Below are 11,093 nucleotides of genomic sequence, written 5' to 3'. Positions count from 1 at the left end.
CAAGCCTTTCCGTCATGATAAACCAATTTCTTCCAAGTTGTTGAAGATGGTCTATAACCAGGTCTATAGTTCGTCAAACCTTATATAGACAATAAAACCTCTCGTTAACACGGGTCCTAAAATTTCAACTTTTTATGCCAATCACAGTTGGCATCTACGGTCTGTGAAAACTTGTACGGGCTGAAATTCCTCATGTAAAGTCCATTTCTGTAGGCTTCAATAATATCTTCCTGTAATTTTCTTGATTTAACTACGTTAGGCACTTCTGAGGTATTACATCGAGCTTATAGGGGCATGTTGGGTTTTTGTTTGATTAATTTTGGTATGCTTAGAGAGTATACATATCTTATTCATGACTTCCTTACCTGATTACTTTTAGTAATATGATATCTGCTGAGTTAGTCCATTGAATTTGATACTCGATTTTTTCCGTACGACACCCTATTTCTTGGGGCGCTACATTCATGCTTGCAAGTCTCGACGACTCGATAAACCTTCTTAGCAACATGGTTGACTTCGGTTAGGTTGGCTAGCCCTTTTTTACAAAGTTGTCAGAGTTTTTACTTTAGGCAAAGGGGCTTATTTTAAGCTGACATATACTTGTCTTTTTGTCTTAAATGTATGAGGTTAGTATGAACTATTAGCAAATAGCTCAACAGAATCGGCTCAGGCTTATGTTTTGACAGTAGGTGTCAATTCGTCCCCTTGTGTTTGAGGCGTGACAAAACCAAGAATATCAATTAACAAACAATTCTCTTTATTATAAACTTAAAAATATCACATATACTAAAAATTGTATAGCACTGATGACTACGTAAAATTGCATATAAAGGCTGAAATGAGTTACATAGCCCACAAAATTGCAAAATTAAAGGAGGCTCAAATCAACACCCACCGTGTTAAACTTCACTTCATTTATATTTTGAAGTTGTCGTGATGAAAGTCATATAAGGATATGATTCACGAGCTTAGGTTCACTAAGAAAGACAAGTGAGAGGTGGTGAAATGATGTCATCAATCTCATCCTCCATCTCACCCAAGCTTCTTTCACACCTTTATCAACATTCTCAAATTAGTAACATAAATTGAGAACGAAGGCAGAGACAAAAATAAGGCTTATAGCAAGGAATGTATCAAAAATTGAGCCTAGGATATTATACGGGAAAAAGAAAGTAGGTAATAAAAGAGCAGGACTTTCTTATTTGTTCTAAAAAGCATAGTGGAAGATTGAAGAAACAAGAAATTTCTTACGGCAGAGGTTGAGATAACAATGCTTACAAACTGAAAGAGTATGCATGTAAAACCATGATTATGACTTAGAAAAGTTGCACCTTACTTGAAATTACATACAAGGCTCAAAGACGAAGTGATGGCTTAAAAGGCTAAACTCATATTTAGATCACTAAACTTGTTGGGTTTTTTCCTCAAGTAATTCAATTAAGTTATTTTTCAATTGAATCATTGAACCACCCATAATTTATTCCCTTTTAACACCGATTGATTTTGATATGCTTTTCTATTGTAAATACTTTCAATTTTGTTCTTATTGTATAAGAAATGTAAATTATTAACACTCACAAGACAATAAGAAAGACTTATATGCTGAATGAGGGGCTATTTGTATATGATAAAACTAGATGAAACACATCAACAGATGCAAATGCGTAGCAAGATATGAAAGAAATAACTCTAAAATAAAGGTAAATAATGTGATTGATCTTGCCGAAGAAGACCAAACTGAGTTTTAAAAATCAGACCAAGCTAAGGCTTAAACACTAGGATGGAGAGTCATCAAAAGAATAGTCGTTATATAACAATCCCAGAAAATATCTGGTGTTACTCTTCTTATCTTAAATGTCATTTAATTATTCCTTTAACGTGATTTAAGAGAAGATAATTCTTGTCTATTAGATCTTTAGAATCCATCCCTATAAAAGTAGAATGTTTATGTTGTAGATTAAAAAATTCTCACAATTAAATACTTGAAATTTTTGCTAACATATTTTTTCTATAGCACCACATAGTTGCCAATTTTTTTTATTCACCAGGCTTGTGGGGTAATCTTCATCGAAGATCACTGGAATCAGGCTGAAACATGCTATAATTAATTTTTTAATCTTTAAATTTATTTAGTTAGTGTTATCTTATTTCTTATTTATACTTTACGTGCTCAAATTTTTTATTTCAATAATTAACTCAACTATCCCATAAAACTCACGTACAAATTTATATATATCTTTTTAGGATAAACATTTATGTGTTTACTTCTTTATATTTTGAATTTTTTTGATAAATATCAACTTTACCACAATATATTTTCATTAATTTAATACAAACGAATAAAATTTATCATAATTTGATCAATGTTCAAGAAATCATAATTCAACACCTGTGGTGGCTCAAGGATAAAGGCTAGTAAAAAGTCTGCTTACGCCCGCGAAAGTTTTGAGGCACCAAAAAGATTAATAGTGAATTTTATGATTTTGAATTTAATTTGAAACAATACTCCCTCCGTCCAGAAATTTTTGTCATATTGCGTTTATGGAAAGTCAATTTGACTTTTTCTCAAAAGTAAATTAGATCACATTAATTTGATATTTTAAACAAAAAAAATTAGATATTCTAAAACTATATGAAAAGTATTAAAAATTACAATGTTTTGCATATTAATATTATGAAAAAATGCATCTTAAAATGTTAGTCAAAGTGTTTATAATTTGACTCTAAAAATAGAAATCATAACAAACAATATCGGACTGAGGGGTTATACATATATATAGGACTTTTAATTAAATAACTCAAATCTTCTTATTAATAAGTAATGTGTTTACATCAACACCCAACGTGATGAATTACATATAAATGTCTAAACTCTTATTAACTAGAACTAATCCTTAATTTAATAAATAATAATATCATTTTTGTGAAGTTATACGCTTAATGTCTTTAAGAATATACCCTAAAAGCAAGTAGCATGCAAGGCAAAAAAAAATTAATTATATTCTTGAGCATGTGTTTATTTATATTTAAGGCCTCTTATTATATTTTGATTTTAGACCACAAATTTTACTGGGATATAGGTACACCACAGTAATTTCGATTCCTTTAGAAGCCTCGATAGAGTGGTATATAACGCCGCTCCCGGCAACACCAGATCAAACAAAGAGATGCATTGTGGATTTACGTACTTGTAATGATTTAAACTTAATTTTTTGCATGTCTTTTAAGTACTTTTTAGCAGAAGTGATGATATTTTATCTATGTTTTGCAGAAAAATAAGTTTTCAACAGTTCAGGTTGAAGATTACAAAATAAATCAACAGATTTATGGAGAATTATGAGTCAACCTACGAGTGATAGACTTTTTTATCAGTTATAGATATTATTCATAGATGAAGACTAAAGTTTTTGAAGCTAAATGTGGAGCCACTAGGGAGGAGTACGAGCCATAGGTTAAGTCCACAATGCATCAGACTTTGGATTCATGCACTCAAATGTGATTAACCAGGACGAATCGTGCAACGTTCTACAAGTCGTAGGACCTTTCCATAGAAAGAGTCTTGATGAATATTGAAAAATTTAATTTCACGAGAGGTGTCCGTGATTTGTAGAAGCACCTGTTAGTCGTAGAGACAATTTTCAGATCCTTTTTTTTTCTAAAAATCCATTTTTTGTAGGCAACCATCGGGTCTGTGATTATATACTGCTACAAAAACTGAATCGAGGGGATTTTTTGAAAGGTAAGGATAGCGTGTTGTTTTCTTAGGATCAATTGTCAATAAATAGTCGTCTTTTAAAAAAGTTTGTACAATTTGGTTTTATATTTTTGAAAATTAATTTGTGAAACACTTCAATTCTAATTCTTGAATCGTTGGTTTATGTTATATCTTTGTTAGTTGATCTCAACTTTGCAATTTCAACCGAAGATTTCGAAACTCAACTACTTTAACTATAATTTTATGATTTATGTTAACCAAATTAATATGAGTTGTGATTGCCTAAGCATAATTGCTAATTACACAAATAGGGCTGTGAAAACTATGAGAAGTTAACAAAGTAGACCAAACAATTAGTAATTATTGAATAGCATTTATGTATGTATTATTTTATCTTTGCTTTGATTAGTTTTTAATCAGGGCCCAAATTAGAACTTGCCTTATTCCTTCTCGCCAAATCAATGGGGTAATGAATGAGAAAAGACATTATACAACGGTGATTTGAGGATACCAACTCTCATCTAATAGCTTGAATATACCAATTGATAACTAATCTTGGGTCAAGGGTAAGGGTTAATAAAGCATACACTCGTAGACCAACCAAGGTGCATGGTGAAATTCACTTAGTTAGGTGTTAACTAAGATTATTAGGTTTAGGTTTAGACTCCGATACTGGGCTTGAGCCCATTGTAATTATGTAACTATATATATCTCGCTATGCTAATGGAAAACCCCAAGAGGTCGTATTTTCTAATTCACTACAGCTTCTACATGGTATCAGAGCCTCGACCGGGAATCAAATCTTAGCCGAGAGCCCAACAATTCCACCGCCAAAATACGATCCTCAAATCGTCGCTGCAACATCGCACGACACAATAGTCGAATTGGCAGATCGACACAGTCCCACGAAGAATCATGACAGGCGAGTCTATTCATCAATCCAGCAGCACTGTTTCCACCGAAACTGTTGCGAAGATTCGACCAATTCATGATCCGAGTTCCGTCTACTACTTGCACCCATCGGAAAGACCAAGCAACTCTTTAACTAAATACCTGCTAAAGGGAGATAATTTCGATGTTTGGGAACAAACGATTTGTCATGCACTCGAAGGCAGAAGCAAGATCGGTTTTCTATATGAAAACGAGTTTCCAAAACCAACGAATGACTTAGAACTTGATGCTTGGAAAGCAAATAACTCCATCATATGTTCATGGATATTTAATAGTGTTGATGAAACAATCCAGCCTAGTCTCGTCGCCCACAAAATTGCCCACGAACTATGGACTGATATAAAAGCAAGATACGGAGGCACGAATGCTCCAAAATCTTGGCAGCTGAAGTCAGACCTACAAACGTTACGGCAAAAAGGTCAATCTGTAGTCTCCTACTACAATCAGTTTATCACGATTTGAAACCAATTGTACGGGTCGATCGATCCAACTTGCGGCTGTATATGTCCTGCGGCTGCCAAAATGCGTCTTCGCTTTGAGGAGGAGAAGACGCAGGATTTTCTTCTAGGGCTGGACGATGCACAATTTGGTGCCACTCGCTCTCAAATTCTCGGCACCCGACCACTCCCTGTCCTTAATGAAGCATATTATCTTGTCTCTCAAGAGGAGAGACATAAATCGATTGTGCGCAACCGAGATGACCAAACTGATGGACTGGCATTCGCGGCTGAAAATCAACCCACACAAACACCGAAATACAAATGTACTCATTGCGGAAAAACTGGTCACTCTGCAGAACGGTGCTTTCTTTTGATAGGATTTCCCAGCGGAGGAAGAAGGGGTCGTGGGGGAGGACGCGGAGGTAGAAGTGGTCGTGGTTCTCCTTCTGGCAGAGAACAAACTGCAGGCCGAGGTGGGGGCTTGGCTGCGCACGCTGACAGTTCCACTGCACCAGCAACGACAATCGGCAGCAACCAAGGCAACCAAAGCACGACTATTCCTGGATTATCGGCTGAACAGATGACTCGATTATTGCATATGCTAGACACTCCTACACAATCTGCCAACCACACGGGTACGGTACACGCTTTGTCACCCGATTGTTTAATTGATAGTGGTGCTTCACATCACATGACGGGTAATTTTTTATCACTTTATGATATTACATCTGTCCCTGAGTGTTCTATTGGTCTGCCGGATGGCACTCGAGTTGTGGCAAATTCTTCTGGGAGTGTACAGATTTCTGATAACTTAACTTTGCACAACGTATTATTTGTTCCTAACTTGAAGTGCAATCTGATCTCTGTTGGCTGTCTGATTAAATCAAATAATTGTCGTGTGATTTTTGATGATTGTTGTTGTGTGATACAGGACCGTGTTTTGACAACGGAGATTGGTCGGGGTACAGCTCGTAACGGGGTATACGTGTTTCAGTCTCAAGCCTTCGTGTTAGCTTCTAGAGCCAACCAAGTCGAGTTACTACACAAGCGACTGGGTCATCCATCTCCTGCAATTTTATGTTCCCCTCCTTTTAATAACTCCCCCTCAGATGTCAAACATTTAGAGTCGTGTGAAATCTGTTTTAAAAACTCGTTCCCCTCCTTTTAAAAACTCGTTCAAGTTTTCCTTCTAGTTCTAATAAAGCTACGTCTATTTTTGATTTAATTTATTGCGATTTATGGGGTCCTTATTCCACTTGTCTATCTTCTGGGTCACATTATTTTTTAACCATTGTCGATGATCATTCTAGAGCTGTCTGGGTGTACCTCGTAAGAGATAAAAGTGAAGTCACATCTTGTTTAAAACAATTCCTTACATTAATCCAAACTCAGTACCACAAAACTATAAAAATTATCCGTTCTGACAATGGTACTGAATTTCTTAACACTCTTCTCCGTCAGTTTTATCATGACATGGGCGTTCTTATCCAAACATCATGCGTCGGTACCCCCCAACAAAATGGAAGAGTCGAGCGCAAACACCGTCATATCTTAAACGTAGCACGCTCCTTAATGTTCCAAGCATCACTACCAATCGAGTTTTGGGGGGAGTGTGTCCGTACCGCGGTTTATCTCATCAATCGCACGCCTAGTCGTATCCTCGGTGGAAAATCCCCATTTGAAATACTAAATAAAACCCCACCAGATATATCCCATCTACGGGTTTTCGGGTGTCTGTGTTTTGTTCGCAACATCCAGCGTCCACCAAATAAATTTGCACCTCGAAGTCTCAAATGTATGTTTCTAGGTTATCCTTCCGGGACAAAAGGTTGGCGGGTATACGATTTGGAAACTCATCGTTTCTTTCATACGCGTGACATCTCGTTTGATGAAACGACCTTTCCTTTCGCTTCCACACATACCAACCAGCAGCCCAAGACGTCCAAACCACCGGTCCACCAAGCAGATTTTCCGAACAACATTGCTGTCCCTACCCCGTCAACCAATTCCAACACTTCATTTAATTCCCTGCCACACAGCAGCACGCCCCAACAGTCAGCACCCACACCCATTGTGCCTCCCATCGATAGCAGCACGTCTCAACAGCCAACACCCACAATGCCTCCCATCGACAGCAGCCCTCCCATCGACCAACGCGATATTTCGCCAAATCCACCACCTGCCCGTGCTTCGAGTCGTGTCCGTCATCCACCGAGCTATCTTTCTGAATATGTGCGTCAATCTGCTACCAACGTACCCTCCGTTACTTGTCCCACGACGAGTCCTCGTTCAGGTACACGGTTCCCTATCACTAACTACGTTCATTATGACAAATTACATGACAGATATCGTGGTTTCTTGGCGGCCCTTTCTACTACAGACATCCCCAGATCATTTCGAGATGCTGTTAAATTTGCTAATTGGAGGGAGGCTATGCAAACAGAAATCCGAGCCTTGGAAAATAATCAGACTTGGGTGTTGACTGATCTTCCAGCCGGTAGACGCGCTCTGGGTTGTCAATGGGTGTACAAGACAAAATATCATGCCGATGGATCTAAAGAAAGGGACAAAGCACGGCTGGTTGTTCTGGGTAATCATCAAGAATTTGGCACAGATTACACGGATACTTTTGCTCCAGTTGCCCGAATGGGAACTGTACGAATTCTTTTGTCAGTTGTCGTTGCCAAGAATTGGGAAATTCACCAACTGGATGTAAATAACGCCTTCCTACACGGAGATATCACCGAGGAGGTCTACATGCGAATTCCACCCGGCTACTCTACCGCACACCCAGGCAAAGTATGTAGACTGCAAAAATCTCTCTATGGTTTACGGCAATCACCCAGAAATTGGTTTGAAAAACTGACAATTGCATTGAGGCGTTATGGTTTCAAACAGGCTCATAAGGATCATACTCTGTTCATCTTTCGACGTGGCGCCGACTTCCTAGCTATCTTAATTTATGTCGACGATATTTTAGTTACAGGTAACAACCTCACTCTATGTGCTTCATTCAAAAAATATTTACACAATTGTTTTCAGCTGAAGGACTTGGGGCCTTTGAAATATTTTCTAGGAATCGAATGTGCCCGTTCGTCAACCGGTTTAGTGTTGTGCCAACGCAAGTACGCTCTGGAAATCCTGCAGGAAGCTGGCCTCACTGCTGCAAACCGGCATCGACCCCTTTGCCTCCTGGTCACGGCTTGGCTATGTCGACCAGCGGCTGATTCGAGATCCAAGTAAATATCATCGTCTGGTTGGTCGTCTCATCTATCTGACTATTACGCGCCCGGACTTGGCTTATTCAGTTCATCTCCTGTCCCAATTTATGCATGAGCCCAGAGTTGACCATCTCAACGCTGCTATGCGTGTGTTGCGTTACCTCAAAGGTCATCCTGGTCAGGGCATCCTTCTCCGCGCAGATAGTAATTTATAGCTTATGACGTATTGTGACTCTGATTGGGCTACATGCCCTCTCTCTAGAAAGTCTGTCAGCGGCTATTTTGTCATGTTGGGATGCTCTCCCATTTCTTGGAAGACCAAGAAACAGACTACAGTCTCTCGCTCTTCTGCCGAAGCTGAATACCGGGCCATGGCTGACACTTGTTACGAAATTCGGTGGATTCAGCATATTCTTGGATGCCTTGGAGTCGCATCTACCGCAATTCCAACGCTATATTGTGATAACCAATCTGCTCTCTACATCGCAGCTAATCCAGTATTTCATGAGCGTATGAAACATGTCGACATTGATTGTCATATTGTACGTGAATGTGTACGACGTCATGAGCTCTCAACTCATTACGTTCCCACGCGACTACAGCTAGCTGATTTGTTTACAAACCTTTATCTCATCCTACTTTTTCGTTTCTTGTATCCAAGTTGGGCATTCACGATGTTCATGCTCCAACTTGAGGAGGAGTGTTAACTAAGATTATTAGGTTTAGGTTTAGACTCCGATACTGGGCTTGAGCCCATTGTAATTATGTAACTATATATATCTCGCTATGCTAATGGAAAACCCCAAGAGGTCGTATTTTCTAATTCACTACAGCTTCTACATTAGGTGATCATCACTTAGGTGATACCTAACTTATAAACTTTTCATACTAGACACAGGACAAGGTTACTATTATAGGGTTTACTGCGTTGAGGACTTGTGGAGAACACAAAAATCCTATTTTTATCTTTCATTGATTTTACAAACATTCAATTACGCTCTATGTATAACATGTTATTATAATCAGTCAATTGTAAGTTTAGACCTCATTCCTCATGAGATCAACCATAATTTATGTTAGGTTCTTTATATGGAACACAACACTTATACTTCTTTTGGAGATATAATTTAGATGTATCAAATTTTGGCGTTAATACTAAAGAATGAGGCTTTTAGATTAGACTAATTTTGTTATTGACTTGAAAATCATTATTTCCCATTTCCCATTTTCTTTTAGTTTTTGTTTCTTGTAGGTTGAGTTCCGAATGTATGCCAAGTACAAAGAGTCAAGTCATTTCCCTGACCCAATTTAATCCAGAGATAAATAGAACTCTTCGACGAATGGCAAACATAGGATGTGGTATAGCTTAATGTCCTTTTTTAGAATGTACAATAAAAACAAGTAGTATGCTAGGACAAAAAAAAATAATCCAAAATGAATAATATTTTTGTTCATCTATTTATAAATTTAAGACTTCTTATTATAGTTTCATTTTAAAACACTAATTTTATTGAGATGTCTTTTCAACGTTGAAAATCTAATTTAAATTTACCCCAAGGTTTGCTATGTTATCATTGTAGTTGTGATATAGAATAATTAGTATTGATGTTGTAATTGTAACAACGAAGTAATCCCTTGTAATTAAGTAATCTTGCAAGAACTATTTGCATGTTAGCTAACGGTGAGAAATTGCTTTAAACCAAAATCAAACATAGGTTACAATTGTCCTATTTCAATAGATGAGGCAGTTTTGATCATTTTCTTTTTATAAAATCAAATATGATAATCCATTAGTTTGAGGTGCTTAGACCAGTTGACTAATGATGGGAAATTTTAAAACCAAAATCAAACGAAGAATATAGTTATCCTATAATTCCGTAGATAAGACACACTTTTGGCCCTATAAATTTGAACTTCAATAACCTTTTAAGACATCCTTTAGTAGGAAAATAATATCATACGTATAACTAAAATGATACAAAGTGATTAAATAACATATTTTGAATTTTTTGACAAAACAAATTTGCATTGTATTTTAATAATTTTAGATGCCTTGAAAGAGTTATGTGTTCAAATTTCATTAGCAATAGTTTCCTCCTTTTTTTAAACATCGTTCACAAAATTCCTGACACCTTCACTGCAACTCCTATTTCATTGTAACTGTGGAAAAAATGTCCAAAATAATTTGGTCGTGGATTAAAGAAAAAATTAAATAAATAAATAAATAAGGAAGACCCCATAAATATAGACTTTGTTTTAGTCAAGAGAAAGTGCAGCCGTTGGTTAAGGTAAGTCTTGGAATCATGTCTGAATAATGGTGGATCTAATAATTTCATTTAAAAGACATCCATAATTACTATATTTGCAGTTTCTTCTGTTTTCACTTCTTACGTAATACATATAATTAGATAAAATCATTAAATATCTTTTGAGTTGAGACAACCTATACATGTAGGTCAAACTTTCTTTACATAATTTGTTTGGACAATTTTTGCACAATATTCATCTTTAAACTAATAGTATTTAATCCAATCATTTTTATTTTTCTTCTATTTTAGAGATAGAATTTTATTTTTATTTGTAACCTTCAATATTGGAAAGAAAAATAATTTTTTTTCTAAATTGTATTTTTAATGTCATTAGTTATTTATCATCCAAATTATTTTTCAACACATATTATATATGTGTGAATATAGGAGAGGCGGACAAACAAAGAAGAGCTAATTGATTTAAAGGAAAATTCTTTTGATCAAAATTTGATTAGAA

At 36.5% G+C, this 11,093-nt stretch overlaps 1 protein-coding gene across 1 annotated transcript; it reads left to right on the top strand.

Annotated features, from left to right (window-relative positions):
* The first annotated feature begins 4,630 nt into the window (after positions 1-4,630).
* Positions 4,631-5,128, top strand: LOC138340368 (uncharacterized). The gene has a single exon (XM_069292084.1). The coding sequence runs from the start codon at positions 4,631-4,633 to the stop codon at positions 5,126-5,128; it is 498 nt and encodes a 165-aa protein (XP_069148185.1).
* Positions 5,129-11,093: the final 5,965 nt, after the last annotated feature.

This window comes from Solanum lycopersicum, chromosome 12, assembly GCF_036512215.1.
Source record: "Solanum lycopersicum chromosome 12, SLM_r2.1".
Classification (NCBI taxonomy): Eukaryota; Viridiplantae; Streptophyta; class Magnoliopsida; order Solanales; family Solanaceae; genus Solanum; species Solanum lycopersicum.
The sequence above is the reverse complement of the archived record's forward strand: the minus strand, read 5'-3'. Positions and strand labels throughout refer to the sequence as shown.

Coding starts and splice junctions, on each gene's coding strand:
- LOC138340368 (XM_069292084.1), top strand. CDS start 4,631: ATGACAGGCGAGTCTATTCATCAATCCAGCAGCACTGTTTCCACCGAA.